The sequence below is a fragment of the Brienomyrus brachyistius genome, chromosome 6 (assembly GCF_023856365.1).
Source record: "Brienomyrus brachyistius isolate T26 chromosome 6, BBRACH_0.4, whole genome shotgun sequence".
In the NCBI taxonomy this organism is placed as follows: domain Eukaryota; kingdom Metazoa; phylum Chordata; class Actinopteri; order Osteoglossiformes; family Mormyridae; genus Brienomyrus; species Brienomyrus brachyistius.
The window spans coordinates 4,621,487-4,642,914 of NC_064538.1; the positions used below are offsets into that span (position 1 = coordinate 4,621,487).

General features: G+C 40.1%; 4 protein-coding genes and 1 long non-coding RNA gene across 6 annotated transcripts in view; 2 read left to right on the forward strand and 3 right to left on the reverse strand.

Moving 5' to 3' along the window:
• The window catches only part of LOC125745231 (tumor necrosis factor receptor superfamily member 14-like), a 31,187-nt gene extending 19,581 nt beyond the window's left edge, over positions 1 to 11,606 (reverse strand). The window contains exons 1-3 of the mRNA XM_049017863.1: positions 11,520 to 11,606; positions 11,278 to 11,438; positions 10,318 to 10,423 (exon numbers count right to left, since the gene is read on the reverse strand). Of these exons, the coding sequence (XP_048873820.1) occupies positions 10,318 to 10,423; positions 11,278 to 11,438; positions 11,520 to 11,562 (310 nt within the window). The 5' untranslated portion in view covers positions 11,563 to 11,606. The remainder of the gene's footprint in view (positions 1 to 10,317; positions 10,424 to 11,277; positions 11,439 to 11,519) is intronic.
• Positions 1 to 12,519, reverse strand: part of LOC125745233 (tumor necrosis factor receptor superfamily member 14-like) — a 58,901-nt gene extending 46,382 nt beyond the window's left edge. Inside the window, exon 1 of the mRNA XM_049017868.1 lies at positions 12,430 to 12,519. The gene's annotated coding sequence lies outside the window, so the exon portion shown is untranslated. The remainder of the gene's footprint in view (positions 1 to 12,429) is intronic.
• The window catches only part of LOC125745247 (uncharacterized), a 62,305-nt gene extending 42,856 nt beyond the window's left edge, over positions 1 to 19,449 (forward strand). Inside the window, exons 2-4 of one of the 2 annotated variants that reach the window (XR_007398612.1) lie at positions 11,633 to 12,243; positions 19,027 to 19,179; positions 19,340 to 19,449. This is a non-coding gene — a long non-coding RNA (uncharacterized LOC125745247). Of the gene's footprint in view, positions 1 to 11,632; positions 12,244 to 13,430; positions 14,014 to 19,026; positions 19,180 to 19,339 lie in introns of those variants that run through there. The other variant, XR_007398611.1, reaches the window with a different exon arrangement.
• LOC125745243 (sentrin-specific protease 2-like) lies at positions 875 to 4,264 on the forward strand. Its single transcript, XM_049017893.1, has 8 exons — positions 875 to 1,116; positions 1,336 to 1,458; positions 1,566 to 1,631; positions 2,483 to 2,571; positions 2,660 to 2,765; positions 2,988 to 3,058; positions 3,210 to 3,268; positions 4,013 to 4,264. Exons 1-7 carry the CDS (start codon positions 895 to 897, stop codon positions 3,238 to 3,240), a joined length of 708 nt encoding a protein of 235 aa, XP_048873850.1. The 5' UTR covers positions 875 to 894; the 3' UTR covers positions 3,241 to 3,268; positions 4,013 to 4,264.
• On the reverse strand, positions 14,071 to 21,385 carry LOC125745242 (tumor necrosis factor receptor superfamily member 14-like). The gene is made up of 6 exons (XM_049017892.1): positions 21,356 to 21,385; positions 15,223 to 15,328; positions 15,001 to 15,126; positions 14,727 to 14,882; positions 14,530 to 14,617; positions 14,071 to 14,399 (listed from the first exon to the last, which is right to left on the reverse strand). Exons 1-6 carry the CDS (start codon positions 21,368 to 21,370, stop codon positions 14,228 to 14,230), a joined length of 663 nt encoding a protein of 220 aa, XP_048873849.1. The 5' UTR covers positions 21,371 to 21,385; the 3' UTR covers positions 14,071 to 14,227.
• Between the last annotated feature and the right edge of the window lie 43 nt (positions 21,386 to 21,428).

The window sequence follows — 21,428 nt, forward strand, 5'->3', positions numbered from 1 at the left end:
CAAAACAAATAAAATAGATCGCTGATCTGAAAACGCTTTGTTACTTAATGGGCTGTCACTGTTAATATCGATTCAAAAGTTCAAAACAGCAGACATTAACGTGGCAATATAAAGCTTGTTACATTATAAGTGTGTATCAGATGCACAGCAACACTGTTTTTTCACGGAAAAAAATTGTTACTCAATCTTTTTAAAATGTCTGGGTCTCGTTTTAATTAATGGCTAAAATAGTGTTGCACCATGTAGCTCAGATGACACTGACCTGTCTCTAAATTGTATTAGTTAGACGTGCATGGGGTTAGTGCAAATATAATGATGAAGTTGGTTCTTGATGAACTTTTTCTGCGGGGGGGGGGGGGGGCAGCGTGTGGCTTGATTGGCTGCAGGTTCTTCAGCAAGGCTCTTAACCCTCAGCTTTCTGTTTGTCCCACCAGATGGCTGCTTTTTGTAAACAACTTACTCTATAAATAGGGAGGTGTAAAGACAATTTCTCCATGAGTATCAATGAATTATCTATTATTATTACTATTATTATTATTGTTGTTGTTGTTGTTATGTACTTGATGATGGGAGCTACACAAATCCAAAATCCAAGGGGATGCCTTTTACGGCAACCACCTGCCGAAAAAGGCATCCCCCTGTTAAAACTGCATGTAGTACAGCTATGCAGCTGAAACTTGCACAGGTAACATAACACTCTCTAAAATACAAAGTCCCAAAGGCACTTGATGATGGGAGCTACACAAATGCAAAGTCCAAGGGGATGCCTTTTTCGGCAAGCATCTGCCGGAAAAGGCATCCCCCCTGTTAAAAATGGATCTACTGCACCTACGCTGCTGAAACTTGCACAGGTAACATAACACTCTCTCAAATACAAAGTCCTAAAGGCACTTGATGATGGGAGCTGCAGAAATCCAAAATCCAAGGGGATGCCTTTTTCGGCCTGCACCTGCCGGAAAAGGCATCCCCCTGTTAAAACTGTTACGTAACAGCTCAGATCTCCACGATGCTTGGGCAGGCAAAGATGTGCATGTACTGTTGTCCAAAATTGGACCATACAAGATATTCTACTGGGACATAAAGAAGACTGGTCCTCACCAGCAGCTTGAGAGCGAGGTATGTCTTTACATTTTTTCTATGTATAAAATTATTCACATTTTGGGTATAAATTGTTCTTATCTACATCGGTCAATGAATGATTATTATTATTATTATTATTATTATTGTTAATAATAATAATAATAATAGTGATAGTAATAATAAGCAAAATAAATTACAGAATCTGGTAATGATCAATTCTTTATGCATTCATAATAATATTCTATGTTATTTTAGGTAATTAATGCTTTCTTAAGGTTGCTGGTCATTGAGAACAATAAGGTCAACATGAGTAAGGCAGTCATGATTGACTCTTATGAAATGACAGCAATCTGGATGGGGAGGACATCCAAAGTTAAAGTAAGTATAATATTGTTAAATGTAATCCCTGTTTTATACTCAATTCTATTCAGATGTTACAATGTAAAATATTTCAAATATTTTAAATGTAATCAATATCTTTTCAGATGAGTCCAATGGATTTCCAAACAGTTTTGGGCATTGTTAATGTGCATTACCACTGGATGCTGATGGTAAGGCTTGAAGTATAATGTCAAGCATGTGAATGTAATTGGAATTGAAATAAGCCTTTTACCCTAGATAACTTTAAGTATGACAAGTACATGTGAAAGAAGGTCTTAGGAAGAGTAAAACACTATCAAATATTGCTATACATACTGCATGTGTCACATAAAATATTTAGAGTCTGTTAGGAGAAAGCGCCGTAGCTTTCACTCCTACAATCTCCTGTGTGAGGAAGCGCCGCAGCTTACCACTCACACACTTCCACTTCCAGGACCCAGGAATAATCGAGACAGCACACGTCTTTCTGTTTTACTTGCGCAAGGGTGCCCACTTCAGGTGCAACAGACAGTATCTGCGCCTCTGTTGAGTGTCACACAGGACAGTCCCTTGGCTTCTTTATTTATAGGGTAGGGGAGGGGTTACATGGGTCTTGTCTTTAACTAGTCAATGCTGTGTGAGGCCTCCGTGAACCAGGGTTAATACAAAGCATTACATTTCTCAAGGTGGGCCCCCTGCTATGTTGACAGAATCTGTTTCCTTTCTCAAGGTCTCTTATTCCTGCGTCACAATCTGGTAGGCCCCTGTGAGGACATCTTGTCTGCAACCCTTTCTGGGCCATGGGTTAGTTGTTAAGGGTTGCACGTACACATATAGGAGGATAATAATATGATAAAATACACAGATACACTCTAACAGAGTCTCTGACAAACATCAGGGTTTTTGACCCTTTTTTAAAATAAAACAATCACCCAGGTTTCTCTATAGATCATTTTGATCCTGCATATTCTGAATGGAATGTTAGCATTTCAAACTGCTCAACCCCAAACATACAATGCACATCTTATGGCTGACATTGCAGGTGATCTCTCCGCATGAGAAAAAGTGTGTTTTCCTGGACCCAATGGGAGAGACTTCAGGAAATATAAAGAGATGCTCAGAAGCAACAAGGTAAATTCAGCCGTGACTATAACAATAACACCAGATAGGTGTTATTTTGTAAACAAAGGTTTTTTGTAACAATCTTTTAATTCTGAAGGGCATTCATGCGGAAAAAGGGGTGTAATGTGTCCAGATGGCCCTGCAGTGCTCTGCCACATGAACGTCAGCGAGACGGTTCATCATGTGGCATTCTTACTTTAAAAGTAAGTGTACAAGGGACTTCTGTTGTGTTATCAGCATTAACATCAGTGAAATTAAATAGAAATAGTAAATGACCGTTAACTCTTTTAAAAGTTTGAAGGTAGTTTTTAAAGTATTATATGATATATAAAACAAGATTTACATTTTGTTTATCATGAGGGTAACATTTACAGTGTATTTTTAATGCTCCCTTATCCTGATGAAATACTCACAATGCCCTTAAGTTTGCTGAGTGCATCTTGAAGGGAGTGCCAATCAACATCCTGACCACAGAGGAGGCTGTGAACCAGATGAGGTGGGATGTTGCAATGAAACGTCTTGAAGAATCAGGTATGCTAGTCTTAGTGATGTTCTGTGTGTATTCGGTGGTGATGTTGATATTACCATGCACAAATTTTCTTCTGAAATGCATATTGTTAATGTTTATGTATGTATTATCTTCACAGACAATCTCAGCAACCTGTGTCATTATTGTAGGTTGGATGAAAATGAAGACCCAAATTGGGTAATTTCTACAGTATAATGACAATCAGATGTTGATTGACATTGTAACAGCTGCTCATTGTCAAGTCGTCAATATAATAATACAAAATTTAATAATATATTATATTTTGTATAATAATAATACAAAATTTAGTTATGTTTTTAGGTACTCGGTAAGGATGAATAATGCGAAATATGTAATCTGAACATCTTAGGATAATGTCCATAGACTTAAGGTTTAGTTTTTTTTGAGGATGGAAAGGGGCAGGTTGAGGTGTATGATGCATGCACCCCCTGTATTGTAGTGCCTACTGAGAACCTACATCATTACTTTCATATAGTGGGCCTAATATGTGAACTAAAGCTTCCTATACGTAAATTCTAATTACCCAGATGGATAAAGATGATTTATTTGTGCCAGACTAGCAATGTAATGTTTAGTGTATTACATTAGTTATAAAGGAGATAACTGCTGTAAAACAAAATATGGCACTCAGCAGTAGAAGTGGTGATTTAAGGGCATTGGTGACCCTTTAGTTAGGGAAGTGTGCTTGTGACTGGAAGGTTTCAGGTTCAAATCCCAAGTCAGGAAAGTACCACCAAAATATCCTGAGCAAGCTACTATACCCACACACTGCTCCCCAGGCACTAAATAATAGCTGCAAGCTGCTATGTTATGATGTCACATATGGGCTGAACATGTAGGGCACATTGTTGTGTGCTGTGCTGTGTCATCAATGATAATCACTTCACTTTATTTTTTCAGATCTGCTGTGATAATTGTGGGAGGTGGTACCACCATGAGTGCGTACAGAGGCCGCCACTGCACAAGAACTACCTGTGCCCTGCATGTAAATAAATGTTCAGTTCTTGCTTTTTTTTGTTAATTGTTGTTTGCATTTATTTTTTTATGTTCTTGTTCATTTAATTTGGAAAAATTCGTTATTTATTGATTAATTATTCATTCTTGTTCTTTTAATTTGGAGCAATTTGTTATTTTTTAGTTTATTTGTTCATGTTCTTGTAATTTTATTTTGTACAAATAATAATTATTTATTATTATTTATTATTATTATTGTTATTCAAATTATTGTATTAATATTTTGTTTGGAACTATTTATCAATGTTATTTATTTTATTTATTTTTTTATTGTTTGCGAAATTTGAATAATTTGAGTATTGTTTTTGTCTTGTAATTTTAAAACAAAATTAAACTTTTCTACTTCTTCACCATATACTGCCCTCAAAACCACATAACTTCTTTTAAACATAAAATACGATGTTATTAGCATGATTACTAAGCCAACAATGTTATGGCAAACTGTAATACAGAGAAAGGTGTCCTATCATCATTTTAATCCTACTGTAAAATTACTCCATTTAGATTTCATTGTGATTGTGAAAAAAATGTAATACAATGTAAGAGTAAATGGACTGTAGTTATGAGTACATATACAATTACAGTATGCTTTATTTTGATCAGTTTATTTTACCTGTGCATGTATCACATGTGTAGTTACAGTACAGCCAGATTAACCAGAAGATGCCTTTTCTGGAAGCCAGGGTCCAAAAAAGTTTTACATTTCTGTTACTCCCATTATCAAGTGCTTTGTATAAGATGTAGTTACAACATGGCATGATATAGGGCAGTGCACAGCACACCTTAGAAACAAGGGGACTTAATTATAATAGAAACTCAAAAGGAAAAAGTAACAAGGACAATGATGGGTCAAAACAAAGACAGGCAGGTGAAACAAGAGCTAACAAGAGCCAAACTAAACGCAAAGAAAGACTATGGAAACAAAGCCAAGAAATGCAAGTCGAAAAAGGCATCCCCTTGGATTTTGGATTTCTGCAGCTCCCATCATCAAGTGCCTTTAGGGCTTTGTATTTGAGTGAGTTTTAAGTCACCTGTGCAAGTTTCAGCAGTGTAGGTGCAGTAGATCCATTTTTAACAGGGGGGATGCCTTTTCCGGCAGGTGCTTGCCGAAAAAGGCATCCCCTTGGATTTTGCACTTGTGCAGCTCCCATCACCAAGTGCCTTTGGGACTTTGTATTTGAGAGAGTTTTAAGTTACCTGTGCAAGTTTCAGCTGCATAGCTGCAGTACAGCCAGTTTTAACAGGGGGATGCCTTTTCCGGCAGGTGCTTGCCGAAAAAGGCATCCCCTTGGATTTTGCATTTTTGCAGCTCCCATCATCAAGTGCCTTTGGGACTTTTTATTTTAGAGAGTGTTAAGTTACCTGTGCAAGTTTCAGCTGCATAGCTGCAGTACAGCCAGTTTTAACAGGGGGATGCCTTTTTCGGCAGGTGCTTGCCGAAAAAGGCATCCCCTTGGATTTTGGATTTCTGCAGCTCCCAATATCAAGTGCCTTTAGGGCTTTGTATTTGAGAGAGTTTTAAGTTACCTGTGCAAGTTTCAGCTGCATAGCTGCAGTACAGCCAGTTTTAACAGGGGGATGCCTTTTTCGGCAGGTGCTTGCCGAAAAAGGCATCCCCTTGGATTTTGGATTTGTGTAGCTCCCAATATCAAGTGCCTTTAGGGCTTTGTATTTGAGTGAGTTTTAAGTCACCTGTGCAAGTTTCAGCAGTGTAGGTGCAGTAGATCCATTTTTAACAGGGGGGATGCCTTTTCCGGCAGGTGCTTGCCGAAAAAGGCATCCCCTTGGATTTTGCACTTGTGCAGCTCCAATCATCAAGTGCCTTTGGGACTTTTTATTTTAGAGAGTTTTAAGTTACCTGTGCAAATTTTAGCTGCATAGCTGCAGTACAGCCAGTTTTAACGGGGGGGATGCCTTTTCCGGCAGGTGCTTGCCGAAAAAGGCATCCCCTTGGATTTTGGATTTGTGTAGCTCCCATCATCAAGTATATAACAACAACAACAATAATAATAATAATAATAATAATAATAATAGATAATTCATTGACACTCATGGAGAAATTGTCTTTACACCTCCCTATTTATAGAGTAAGTTGTTTGCAAAGGGCAGCCATCTGGTGGGACACCCAGAAAGCTGAGGGCTAAGAGCCTTGCTGAAGAACCTGCAGACATGCTGAGGCTGCGTTTGAACTAGTGACCTTCTGATTACATGGATACAGGCTTAGCCAATCAAGCCACACGCTGCCCCCCCCCCCCCACAGAAAAAAGTATAGCCCCTCACCAACTTCATCATTATATTTGCACTAACCCCATGCACGTCTAACTAATACAATTTAGAGACAGGTCAGTGTCATCTGAGCTACATGGTGCAACACTATTTTAGCCATTAATTAAAACGAGACCCAGACATTTTAAAAAGATTGAGTAACAATTTTTTTTTCCGTGAAAAAACAGTGTTGCTTGTGCATCTGATACACACTTATAATGTAACAAGCTTTATATTGCCACGTTAATGTCTGCTGTTTTGAACTTTTGAATCGATATTAACAGTGACAGCCCATTAAGTAACAAAGCGTTTTCAGATCAGCGATCTATTTTATTTGTTTTGTGTTATATATCTGTATTTTAACAAAATACAACGTCATGTGATGTGTTACGTGAGTTTTATGAGTTTAAGTAAACAGGAACGATCATTTCTACGCATTACAAAAAAGAGCTTTCGTTTCGCTGTTTTCAGCGGTGCGCGCTCCCGAGACAGGCATGCATTCTACGGCAGGGATGCCTTTTTCGGCATAACACCGGCTCGTCCGCTCCTCCTGTGTGCCACGCCCCCTGATTACCCACGTGTTTTCTCCCGATTGTACCCAGCTGTATCCAGTTCATTTGCTCAGTCCTGTGTATTTCAGTCCGTGTCTTACCTGAGTCCTTCGTCCGTCATTGATGTTACCTGATGTTGGTCAGTGTTCGTAGTTCCGTGTCCCCAATTAAACCCCGTACTTTGCCCCGATTTCCGCTTGCCTGCCTGCTCCTTCCGCACGATCGCCGCTCTGCCCGCTTCGCCGAACGCTTTCCGTGACAGATGATGTCGTATGATGTTTGTACTCGTTTGCTGTTTCCCGGTCCCTGGCTTCCCAATTAAACTCCCGTTTTGCCCCGTATACTGCATTCCTGCTTCCTGCTTGCCTGCCGACCCGCACGATCGCCGCTTCGCTCGTACCCGATCGTGACAGAATGTGTCCGTTTGCTTTCAATCAGTCTTGTGCATTTAGGTCCTGGTCTCCCCAGTTTTCCTTGTCTGTCATTGATGTTGGTGAGCGTCTTTTCCCCGTGTTCCGTCTTGCCCGTTCCCGTCTCCGTAATAAACTCCCGTTTTCCCCGTATCCCGCTTGCCTGCCTGCTCTTTGCACGCTCACTCTGCCAGTGCGTTCGCCCACTTCCGGGTTGATCGTGACAAAAACAACAAAGTTTTTTTTTTTTTTTAAATTACCTGTACATAAGTTACACACAGGGGAATTTCAGTTATTCAACTTACTGAAATAAATTGTACATTTAGGTATCAGGCATCAGGCATTTAGGTATCTGACTTTTACATCTGAAGTTTAAAGTAACCATCTCAAACAGGCAACAAATGGCCTGTTTAACATGAACCCCTGTTGAAATGCATAGAGTTATCCATCCATCCATCCATTTTCCAAACCGCTTATCCTACTGGGTCGCGGGGGGAAACAATGGGCACGAGGCAGAGAACAACCCAGGATGGGGGGCCAGCCCATCGCAGGGCACACTCACACACCATTCACTCACACATGCACACCTACGGGCAATTTAGCAACTCCAATTAGCCTCAGCATGTTTTTGGACTGTGGGGGGAAACCGGAGTACCCGGAGGAAACCCCACGACGACATGGGGAGAACATGCAAACTCCACACACATGTGACCCAGGCGGAGACTCGAACCCGGGTCCCAGAGGTGTGAGGCAACAGTGCTAACCACTGCACCACCATGCCACCCCCTGCATAGAGTTATATTATAACAAAAATCATGACTTCATTCATTTACTTACATACATATATATATATATATATATATATATATATATATATATATATATATATATATATATATATATATATATATATATATATATATATATAATCTCACATTAGAAACAAACAGAAGTTTTAATAGTAGTAATAGTTTTAAAGTAGTAATAAATTGAAACCCAATTTATAGTTCAGTTAGCACAACAGCCATCAGGCCATCAGGAAAATGGCTGAAGTACCAGACAGCCGGTCCAGCTCGGGTTGTAGATATAATTCCTGTCCCCAGGTCTGTATGCTGAAGTTTGCAGATTCTAGCCAAATCTGCACTGGATGCTTTTGGCCGTTTCAAAGGGCTCACAGTGTGTGATTCTGTGTACATGAGTGTTACAGAAGAGGGATGGATTATTAATGTCCCACCAAAATATCTTTGACAGCCACACTGAAAATTTTTATGGTTCAAATTATTCAGGAGGGCTGCAAGTCAATCCTGAGCAGGGGCAGGTGAAACATTCAGGCCGGATCCTCTGTGGATTTATGTCACATCGTCATCTTCTACCTGAGGAAGAAACAAGCTGCCTGTTAGCACAAGAGCAACGTGAACTACTAACCTCTGCAGAATTCAGCAAATACACGTGTAACACAGACCTGGACATAAATGTGGGATCCACAGTCACTGTCTTATGGAAGCCCGTTTTACACTGAACCCAGGGGGTGGAAATCAATCAGCTTCTACATAAAAGCACCTTCTGTTACTTTCCTAAAGTTATTACTAATACACTGACTTACTTTAGTTGTATTTGGTACCATACTTTCACCTTCTGGGGGTGGATCCTGTCAAAATATTAGAATATTATTAATATAGTCTGGTCTAAAAAGCTGGTTGAAAATATTACATGAAATTTTCAGAAAAAAATATGCGCAAAACAGAAATTTAACACCTTATTCTGCTCTCAGATTCCTAAAAGATACGTTAATTTAAAAAATGATCATAGTACAGCTTGGTGTCATTGAAGTTTACTTATTCATTCTGCATTTAGTACTTCAGATTACTGCGAACTTTAGTTTTTGAAATTACTTCTTTTGTTCATACCCAATAAAAAAACATTTTTATAAACCCTCATATGCACTTAAGTATGTAATATTCTTACCATGTTCAGGGATTTTCTTCTTTTGCATCTTACTGCTGTAACTGCTATTATTATTATTACTACTACTAAAGGTAAAACCATCATAAATATCACTGCAGTAATACTTTTGTTTCCACATTCAGAATCAGTTGCTTGGTCTCCTGCTTTAACTGTGACAAGTCCTCTGGATGCACAGCTGTAAAAATGAGCATGTATGATATGAGAAACTATTGTGACCACATGTAATACAAATTCACAGAAAAATGATCTTTCCTTCATAAATGAAAATCCTGATCATTGACTGACTGAAATTATGAAACTTACTCTGTGTGTGGTTTACAGGCGGTAAAGGAGCCATCAGAGTATGAATTATCACTGCAGTCCTCACACACGGTATCAGTGTATTCTGTTCCTGAAAGGGAAACAAATTTAAAACCATCAACTTATTTCAAGAAGGCAAAGTTAATATCTGGGTTTACTCATTAAAACATACATTATGAGTATCAGAAATCCCCACAAACCAGGCTGTTGGATGAACTGTCCAGGTTTGCAGGCTGTGTGTTTATTGGCTGCCCTGCATCCTCCCTTATAAGGATTAATACAATAGTGCCCTTCCAGGGCCCCACACACTGTATCTGTAGAGGGTGTACATGCTGTCACTGTTTTCAAGCCATGGACTATGTAGAAGACAAAAGAGCAACCAAATGTAACTCAAAAACACCCAAGACAGAAGTGAATATATTATAGTGTAAGAATGAGTGAATATGATGGGTAGCTGAACTGAACTGAAATGTTACCTTTAACACAGACTGTACATGGACTACATTGGTCAAGACCATTGGGCTCGTCACTGAATGTAGAATCTATGCATGGAGCACATGAAGTGAAGGTCGATGCTGTACAATGTCTGTAGACACAACTTCCTGGAAACAGAAGAGATGCTGGTTATTCTGCCAGATTCCTTTGACGTTTCTAAGCAATGAGAACAGATTTGTGGGCACTATGGTATAATGTGACTTACCAGGGGAGCACATAGGACAGCATTCATCACCGATTTTATATTCAGCCTGGCCGCATGCAGAACAGGGGTCATAATTAACACACAGAAGAAGAAGAACTAAATATGTCTGAAAGGAAAAAAATCCCATTAGTCCAGGGGTGGGCAATCTTATATGCAAAGGGCCGGTGTGTATGCAGGTTTTTGGGATAACCTTTAGGTCAGCTGTTCAAACCCAGGTGTGAGGACTCTTCAGCCAGTCAGTCCTCTAATTAATAATCTAATTAGGGAATTGCAGCAAAAACCCACACAGATAACATCCCCTTTTGGATGAGATTGCCCACCCCTGCATTAGACTGTATGAAATTAGTTATCTAACCAAGCTACAATTAATCAAGTCACGTGATTTTCATTAAACATACATGGGCTGTGACTAATAGCATGACAGTATATATGCTTCTTATGTGACCCAAGCAAACCGTTAAATCGGAGTGACCTAGACAGACAGAAATATTTCAAATACAGTTTAATGAGAACCGTGGCTCATTAATAACATTATTAATTATCTTTTATACACTCATTATATATCTCATACCCAGGTGGGATATTAAAGTAACTACAGTCAGATGATCAACAACCAAAAGCATTCACCGCAGTGCTGATAGTCTGAATATATTAATGGTTAAAATGAGGGCAATCAAATGTACATGAGTACTCAGTCTCAACAAACCAGTTTCTGCTTTAACTGGTCAATCCATTCTGATCTTCATGGCTTAACAGGTTCATAATGTTTTACCAAAACAGCAAGACACGCTAAGTGAATCTATAGAGCTGACAAGTCCTTCTGTGCCCTGGGATGTTCCCTGTCTGATCTGCCTGATTCTCTGCACTTCCTGATTATAGAGAAAGGACAGAAATGTAGAAGTATGAACAGACAACACAAAGTCTAGAAACAGCTACAAAGCATTAAATAAATGTTACAACCTGAAGCAGAATAAACATGTTGTGGACATCCTCTGGGTGAATCTGACATCCAGCACTTGAGAAATAACCATAAATCACAGATGACAATATCTGGGATTCACTTTCCATCACACAGCATTGCAGACCTCCTTCCCAATCTCTTACATCAACAAGGTGCCATCCTAGGTGAAAACAGGGAATACATTTAAATACAGCGACGGATATTTTCATATTTATCTTACATCTGTTGTTACACCTTCAGCCTTCACCCCAATGAACTCCATTCCTGCTCATCCGTGATTCCATTCCAAATTTAAGGTGGCTGAGATCTGCTGCATAATTCTGGCTCATACTCTTAGGGCCAGGGACAGCAAAGGTTGGGCTCAATACCAGAGCACAGTACTTCCCAATCCGGTCTTCATTACCATTGAAACATTGGCTAATTATATGAATCTAATGCAGAGCAATGAACAAGCCTGTGGAGCTGGCTAGTGAACATACACTGGTGGAAACTGGAAACTGTGGCATGGATCAAGGGAAAACTGGACTGGAATGACTAGTGAGAGCAGAAAAACGAAGCCTAGATCACGGAGAAGCCGGGACGATGTTCAGTGGGCGTAACAGATACTTACAAAGGTTAGAGATTCAGACAGAACGAGAAATAAATAAATAGTCGAATAAATACACAAATATTCGTAATTTCCTTTGGCAATGAAACATTGAAATCGGTAGATTATAACAGAACAACGTCGTAAACATTTTATGTCGAAATGAAACCTTAAAGCATGAAGCTAAAGGAGTGTCCTACCCGACGTTGGAGTCTTATGTCCCACTTGCAAAGCGGAAGCCCAACATGTCCGACAAAACGACTTCGATAATCCTAACGGCAATATTACACTGGTAAACTGAAATTCTACTACTTTACTCAAACGAAGACACCGCGGTGGCAGCAACAGAAAGGGAGAGATGAAAGCGAAAGATAATCAGGTAACGACCGAACGCTGTTCACCCAGGACACATTCAAGATCACACACGGCAATCGGGAACAACGAATAATCAGAACACAAATAAAGGCTATTTACATTTTCCCCACATGCTCCGCGGCGTTACAATATATTACGAGTACTTCTTTACGACTACTAGAATAATTTTTTCTTATTTTTCTATACTCACGTAGGACTTTGGAAGGCAGAAGTCATGTTGTGACTGTAAATGTTTCGGTTTCGCTTTACAGCTGTAATACCGTAATACCGCGTAAAACTCGCGGCGATGTTTCATATGTCGTTACGAAAGAACGTCAGGTTCACGAGCATGAGCCCTCGATTCATTTATTGTAGCGTAATTATTTTAAGTTTTTCAAGGCTTCATCGCTTAGGTTTGTTATTCCGTGATCTTTATTTGTATTACTTAGTGTTGTCTCAGGAGTTATGGCAGCAAAGAACTGCATGTAATTTTAAAATCAACATTCGCAAATTTATAGGTGTTTACGAGAGAGAGTACTTCTGAGCTGCAAAACACATAACGAATGTCCACGTTTGTTCGCTTCTATTTTATTGAATTATCTTATGTAAACTTTGCATGTTTTGCAGTGTATATAAAGGCATATTTCAAATAAATGTTTTAAAACTGCTCTATTGTTTCATTGTCTTACTTCCTGATACTTAAACGCTGTACTACTTTCGTATAGCCTACTTTGACCGCTGTTACTAAATAGGCGGATGCAGCAGACTTTCTGATGCACCATACTGTTTACTGTAGTGCGCTGCACTTACTGATACAATTAGGAATACTCGATATAATGTGAAAACAATTGTCTGAAGTGTGTGGAAAAAGTGTAAAGACGAACACAACACGCTTTTTTTCTTGAAAATGAATGATGTGTTGTTGCTTTTCAGAAGTCACAATCAGGTCACAGAATCTGATGCCAGCTATGTGAAATATTCATCACTTTGCCGGAGTTGACCTGTAATGTGGCAAAGCTCAGTAGGAGCCAATTACGGGGCTCCAGGGAAATGAGGAGCCAGGTTTATTTAAAATAAAATAATACAAAATCAAATAAATCACCCAAGAGTTAAAAGTCAGATAAGCAGGACTTTCTGTAAAGACCACAAAGACATGGACTAAGCAGCAGTAAGAAGGTCTGCAGCTGATTTGCTTTTTTTCGAAATGCAAAGAATATCCACACTGGTGTCTGAAAGCCAGGAGGCGCTACAGACGTTACACTCCTGTGATGAAAAATCAAGGGTAATTTTTACTGCAGTGCAGTTACTGAGGAATTCAGTACTGAGAATGGGGAGGGGAAACATCCAGAAGGATCAGGCGGCTCCTCTGTGGGTTTATTTCACATTATCATCCTATACCTGAGGAAAATACAATCAGTTGTTAGCACTAGAACAATGTGAACTAGCAATCTCTGCAGAATTCAACCATTATATGTGTAATAGCTTCCATAGTCATTATTTTATGGAAGCTCATTTTACACTAACCTCAGTGGGATGGAAATCAATCAGCTTATACATAAAATAACCTTCTGTTACTTTCCTAAAGTCATCAATTTTTCAGTAAAAATATTAAAAAGATATTTTAATACACACACAGGTTTGTAATTATATCTTTGTGGGGACTCTTCATTCATTTCTATGGGGGAGACTTTCTTGGTATCCTTTGATTACATTCACAGATCTTTGTGGGGATCAGAAAAATGGACATTTGGTCCCCACAATGTAATATAAACATAATCTACACACACACACACACACACACTTAACTAAATACCTCACAATAATAATTTTATGAAAAAAATCACAGTACAGCTTTGTGTCATTCAAATTCACTTCTTCATTGTTTAGTATTTCAGATTATGACCAATGACAATGGATTTTTTTCAACATACTGAATAAAAATCATGTTTATAAACACTTGCATGCACTTATGTACAAGAATATGTAATATTCGTACAAGGGAATATTTTCTATATTCTATATTTCTTTTTATATAATTTGTATATTGTTACTATTATTGCTGCTACTACTGCTGTTGCTACTATTCCAACTGATACTTCAATATCAAAACTTTTCTCTCCACATTCAGAATCAGCTGCTTGGTCTCCTGCTTTAACTGTGACAAGTCCTCTGGATTCACAGCTGTAAAAATAAGCATGTATGATATGAGAAACTATTGTGACAAAATGTAATACAAACTCACATGAAAATAATCTTTCCTTCATAAATAAAAATCCTGATCATGGACTGACTAGCATTATGAAGAACTCACTCTGTGTGTGGTTTACAGGCGGTAAAGGAGCCATCAGAGTATGAATTATCACTGCAGTCCTCACAGACGGTATCAGTGTATTCTGTTCCTGAAAGGGAAACAAATTTTAAATCATTAACTTATTTCACGAAGGCAAAGGTACTATCTGGGTTTACTCATTAAAACATACATTATGAGTATCAGAAATCCCCACAAACCAGGCTGTTGGATGAACTGTCCAGGTTTGCAGACTGTGTGTTTATTGGCTGCCCTGCATCCTCCCTTATAAGGATTAATACAATAGTGCCCTTCCAGGACCCCACACACTGTATCTGAAGTGGGTGTACATGCTGTCACTGTTTTCACACCAAGGACTGTGGAGCGAAGAGAAAAGTAACCAGAACTAATATGAACACCCAAGACAAAAATGAATGTATTATACTGCATGAATGAGTTAATATGATGGGTAGCTGAACTGAACTGAAATGTTACCTTTAACACAGACTGTACTGGGGCTGCACTGTTCAAGACCATTGGGCTGGGCATTAAATGTAGAATCTGGGCATGGAACACATGAAGTGTTGGTGGACGCTGTACAATGTCTGTAGACACGATTTCCTGAAAATAAGAGATACTGGTTATTCTGCCAGATTCCTCTGACATTTCTAAGCAATAAGAACAGACTTGTGGCCACTATGGTATAATGTGACTTACCGGGGAGACACATAGGACAGCATTCATCACCGATTTTATATTCAGCCTGGCCGCATGCAGAACAGGGGTTATAATTAACACACAGAAGAAGAAGAATTAAATACATCTGTGAAAGAAAAAAAAAGTCCCATTATACTGCATGAAATCAGTTGTTATTGTGACGCCCGGCCCGTCCGCTCCTCGTGTGTGCCACGCCCCCTAATTACCCACGTGTGATTTCCTGATCGTGCCCAGTCGTGTCTTGTTTCCTGCTGCCTTGTTCCATGTATTTAAGTTCCTAATTTGTACTAACCCGTTGTCTGTCATTGATGTCTGTTGCCGTCCTGTATCCCCGTTTCCTGGACTTCCAAATTAAACTCCCGTTTTGCCCCGTATCCTGCCTTCCGGCTTCGTGCTTGCCTGTTTACCCGCACGATCGCCGCATACCTCCGCTCTGCCCGCGGTCGCCCGTGACAGTTATATAATCAAGTACCAATTAATAACGTTACATTATGATTATTTCAAATATAGTTTAACAGGAAAAGTGACAGAAATGAACAGAATTGCAAATTATCTTTTATATACATCTCATTAGGCCTGCCTCGATTAGTTGACGTACTCGATGATGTCAAAGCGAATCCAAGATATTGTCATCTGTGATTTATGGCTATTTCTCAAGTGCTGGATACTGGGCTGAGCCCCAGTACACCTTCACCCAAATGAATTCTATCCCAGCTTGTCCGTGATCCAGACCATGTTTTCCTCCTGCCACCAGCCACCTCCATTCCTATTTACTCCAGCTCCATGCCTGAGTTATTGTGTCAGAATCAAAGGTGTCCCAAAGCTACAGGCACCTTGAGGGAGTCAATTGTATAAAACAATGTCTTCTGCTGGCAATCACCAAACAAAAGCACACTCACAGAGACTGTAATGCTGCTGAACTGGTCTGGGCCAGTTCCTGTCCACCGAGAGCTCGAGCCACAGACAGAAGGGGGGCTGTGGGGATTCCCCTCCCCATTCTGAAATCAGCCCAGAGTCCATGAAGCTTTCCATCCGCCCTCGAACTGATGAGTAAATGGAGAGCTTTTGGCCTGGGTGGGTGACAGAAGGGTTCGGCATGTTGGTGAGGTCATGCTCTCCAATGCTCCCCTTGTCCCTGGTGACCATTCCCTTTAATGGACAGTAAGACACAAAATGTCCAGGCTGTCCACAATACAGGCAGGAATGTGAGGAGATCCACATCTATCTCTCGGGTGGAGGGTGAGTTTAACCCATCTGCATTAGCTCTCCATCAAACACTGATCTGGGTGTGGCAGGCAGAACGGTCACATGTGCAACTCCCAGGTGGCCAGTTCATCCTTTGTCTTCAGCCGTGAACGAGAGTGTTAAACAATCCCTCCACATCCCAGTAACTGGAGACAGAGCGTCTGGATGTCATGGCGAAATCAGAGACTGACCGATGGCCCTGCTGAAGAAGTAACAGATCACAGGCAGTTTCTCTTCCATGCTTGGACCCATCATGCGCCTTCCTCATCTCTGGCGGAAGAGAGGAATCAGTATTTCATCAACTCATAGTGAGCACTGGGAGAGAAAGGAGAAGTAGGCATTGGGTTCTCTTGAATACATTCCAAGCGGAGGCAGGAGGGAGGCAGTGCCATAACATTTGGCACTGAGACAACGACCAGAGGATTTTGGACCATCTGAAATCACTGAATTTGTGTGGCGAATTACATCAGACTGGAGGCAAAAATTCCATGGACTGCTCAGTAGAATCCAATCTGGACTCCTGTCTTCCAAGCAGGTTTCTTATCTCCAAGGCAAAATTTAAGGTGGCTGAGGTCTGCTGGGTCCATCCTGGCAAAGGTCATAACCATAGGACCATGCACAACAAAGATCGGGCTCAACAGCAAACCTCACTATGGAGTCAGGGTGGACAAGTTTAATAGGGACTAGCAATAATTCATTGTGGTCAGACGATGAATCAATGGCTTCTTATGAAGCCATTCACAAGAAATCACAATTCAGAAGGAGGAAAAACAAGTCAAAAAACAAAAAAGTCCATTATCCAAAAAGAGGTTAACATCCAAATCCAGCAGGCAAAAAAGGACCAAATACAGGCAAAAGTCCAGGAACAAAAGTGAAAACAGTCTCATATATCACACACTCAAACAACCAGTGATGCTTAGTCTGCAACATGCCAATCACTGAACTAGCAGGTGCTATAACAAGAAAATGATTGCATAATCACAGGCTAGCAGTTATAACTGAAACACTGTCTAATTATATAAAATAGTAATGCAGAATATTAGATACAATCCTGTAAAGCTGGGAGGTGAATGTGCACAGGTGAACACTGTGGCACGGATCTCGAGAAAACTGGACTGGAGTTGAAGCGAGAGGAGAAAAACATGGCATGGATCAATATCTGTTTACATACTTGCAGTCGTTAGTTTCAGAGAGCATGTGAAAGAAGCAAAGTAAAGTAAACTTTACTGTCATTCGGACCATACAATTCGAGGGTGCATAGTAGAACGAAATTGCGTTTCTCCTGGCTCAATGTGCAAAACAAAACAAAATACTACAGGCTACACACAATACAGAACTACACGGAGACTACTATTCAGGACAGGGGTAAATCCTGCGCAGAGTAAATGGTGCTCAAAGTTAAAATTTGCACCGATTCAAAATATTGCACAGAGTTAAATATTGCACAGTGTCTCACAGTTGCCGTATTATAGCACAGAGTGTAAGTGCAGATTACTTAGATATAATGTAGAAAGAGACTTAGTAGCACTAGTGAGGTAAGGTGAACGAGTGATAAGCAGAAAAACATTTTTCCACAAGCAAAATAGCTAATAGGAGCAGAGTATAGTAAATATGAAAACATGTTTTAGTGTGTTATGAAAATGTTCGTAATATGAATATGTAGTGCATTTATGAAAGTGAGTTTAGAAGTCTAATGGCCTGTGGGAAGAAGCTCTTGCTCAGTTATGCAGTCTTACTGTACATCCCATACTGTGGTCTTACATCCCATACTGCGGTAGTGTTTACCGGATGGTAGCATGTTGAACAGTCTGTAGGCTGGATGTGATGGATCCCTGACAATCCTGCCCGCCTTGCTGAGGCAGTGAGGTAGGTGTATCTCGTGAATAGATGGAAGGGGGGGGGGGGGGTCCTGATCATTTTCTCTGATGTCCTCACTACTCTAAGAAGGGACTTCTGGTCAGAGGCATTACTGAGATGCTGCTGGTCAGGATGCTCTCAATAGTACCCTTATAAAAAGACGTGAGGACATGCTAAGCCTGTGTGCCTATAATCAGAAGGTCGGAGGTTCAAACCCGGCCTTGAGCAAGACCCTTAACCCCCAGCTCCCTGGGTGCTGCTACAAGTTGCAGCCCTTCGCAGACAACTTCCTCTTAAAAAAAGAGCAAGTTGTGGGAAGCGTAAAAACAATTTCCCTACGGGGATCAATAAAGTGTCTATTATTATTATTAAGCCTAGCAACTTGACGGCAGCACATTGCCAATTTGTGGGTATCGCTGTAGCCACACACTGCTGCCTTGTGCATTTTGCATGTTTACCCTTTGTGTGTGTGTGTGTGGATTTCTGGTGGATCTTCTGATTTCCTTCCACTGTCCAAAAATGTGACTATAAGAAATAGGTCAAGATTAACTTTTTACACTTAGCGACACCTGCTGGCTAAACAGGGAAACGACAGAGAGGGCAGGGCAACAACTGATCCTGTAAGTGATACTGTGCTGGGGTGGAGCTTTGACTTGCCTGTAGCATTTGCGCTCTCACCTGCCATGCATTCTTTGTTCACAGATACGGGCTGTGCTTCTCTGGCTTCAGCGCTGAGGCCAAACCCCTCACACCCGAGAGAGCTGGATAGCTGAGTGACAATAACACCGGAGACTCAGGAATTAAACAGCTGTGTGATATACATAAAGATACTAAAAGTCACCTGAAGACACCCAAGTTGGGATCCTTTTAACCTTGTTAACCTTATTTGTAGTTTCATTGGAAAATAACCCCTTGTTTAAAATCAAATACATTGTGTCATTATTGCCATCCTGACTGAACTGACCTATATGTCCAGAGAAGAGAGAGTGAAGAGTTTCTCTCCGTTTCTTTTCAGGTTATCGGACAAACTGACGGAAGCAGCCAATGCTTGTCTGATTTCAGCTCCGACGCCTCATGCCTGAGAAAGTTGGATTTTTGCAAAGAGAAACCATAGAGTGTCAGCGACGAAGTCGTTCTCTAAATATCACCTGGAGAACAAGGGGTTTTAATCAGATTAGGGTAATATGGTGCATATGTGAAGATGATGGATGAACAGATGTTTGGGGTAAAAAAAATGTTTAGGGTGTTAGCTAGCAAAATGGTAGCAATTGCAGGTGTTTGGGGTTACAACATAGCCTTGTTAGGCAGCGGTTGATAGTTAGCCCATCGAATTGCTTTTTACGTTCTCTTAATTCATTTACTTTCTTCCACATCCTGGAGTGATTCTGTAAACTTTGTGATTAACCTGGTGTGGGGCCTGTCCGTCTGGATCATCTCTATACTGGTCATAATGATGATCATATCTAATCAACTGCAATTGCTCAAAAGTTTCTCAGATCTTTTACTGTCACAGCATCACTGTCCCTGACGGGTGTTTTGAGGATGTGACCTATCGTGTTAAAATTCCATCACCTCATCTGGAGATGTCAGACAGTCTCTAGATTTCTTATGCTGTCATGAATCATTCTAGAGGTATGATTAGTAAATGCAAAAAATGTACCGGAAAGTGCACCCTCCAGAACAGAGAAGGGCAGTGGCCTTGCACAGTCTTATGTAGACAGCAGATCCATTTTCATGTCATGATGATCATGTTGAAAATACAACGAAGCCTTTTTTGTAAATTTAAATAAAATCGGTCTTTTTTCCACATCTGCACTCTGATTTCGGTGTTTTTGTCTGTGGACTCATTTTGACTGAATGCAGGGAACTGATGTTTAGGCTGATTTGTGGGCTTGAAGAAACGTGAAATCATAATCGTGGGGGAGGGGAGCCCTGTCTGCTACATTTGGCGTTATTTTGTATTACAATTTTAAAGAAATACAAAAACTAAAAAAAACCAATAGGGCAAAACACTGCTCTTCAGGGACACACACACAAAATATACCTTAAAATATCATAGAACGAAGCGAAAAGGCGATTAAGCCAAATTGAGCGGCTTAACTAAAGGTGCCAACACAGAATCGATACCTCCGATACCATATTGAGAGATGTCTCCAAAAAGCTGCAAAGATCAAACTTGATGAAACGGCAAGAATGAGCTTAGAAGGAGGATACACTCGTGCCACCGCAGCAGCAGACGGGGTTGCATAGAGAACAATGGAGCTACAATGATAACGATGTTTGGAGTAAACGCTACGCAGCGTTTATTACTGATCACAGCCAGCGAACAAAGCTCCGCGCCAAACAAATCAAACGATCTTTAATTCGCCGGTAGCGGAAATGACATAATTTTAACCCCTGTGGTACGCCTGCGTATACGCGGGGTAAGGAGAGGGTCAACCTCATCACGTGGTTATTATCCATAAAACAAATGGCTATCGAGTTAAATATACATTAATAATTTAATAAAACAACTTGGTTATACAAGCTGAACTTTTAAGTATAAGCTTTTAAAATGCATTTTTTTCCCACTTTTTTCGGTGTTTGCAGGGACCTATGAGAATAGCATAACAGTGTCCAAGGGGTATGATGAGAGTCTACTGGTTAGTTTTTTTTTTTTTAATCTGACTAATCATTTGGAGGTCTATGTGCCTTGTGTTCCATAATCATTTATTTACAAAATCAAAACAAAATGTAAGCGTAGTGAAAAATCTCAGAAATAAAAAGGTAAAAGTGTAAAAAAAAGAGCTAGTTTATCACTAGACAGCACTGGGTAATCATAACTAAACTAAGGAACAGGCCCTTAGCTTACACTGTGCAACATTTTCAATAGAAATAAATACCCTTAAAATACATACTTAAAGAATTCATATAGAATCAATTTACATAGCCAGGTTGATAGAATCAAATGTATAGTAGAGTAATTGGATCTAGACTGGTTTTAATAAATGAAATTCAAAATGGATGCACTGTAGCAATATGAGCAACTTACTGAGAGGCAGACCATAAACCGAGCCCAGACAGCTTCAGATTCTTGTTTCCATGAAGGGAAGGTCAGTAAAATC

Coding starts and splice junctions, on each gene's coding strand:
- LOC125745242 (XM_049017892.1), bottom strand. Junction 14,883..15,000: donor CAGTACAGTCTGTGTTAAAG/GTAACATTTCAG, acceptor TTCGCTCCACAG/TCCTTGGTGTGAAAACAGTG. Junction 14,618..14,726: donor ACAGTTCATCCAACAGCCTG/GTTTGTGGGGAT, acceptor TTTCCCTTTCAG/GAACAGAATACACTGATACC.
- LOC125745243 (XM_049017893.1), top strand. CDS start 895: ATGATGGGAGCTGCAGAAATCCAAAATCCAAGGGGATGCCTTTTTCGG. Junction 1,632..2,482: donor ATTACCACTGGATGCTGATG/GTAAGGCTTGAA, acceptor CTGACATTGCAG/GTGATCTCTCCGCATGAGAA. Junction 2,766..2,987: donor GTGGCATTCTTACTTTAAAA/GTAAGTGTACAA, acceptor AATGCCCTTAAG/TTTGCTGAGTGCATCTTGAA.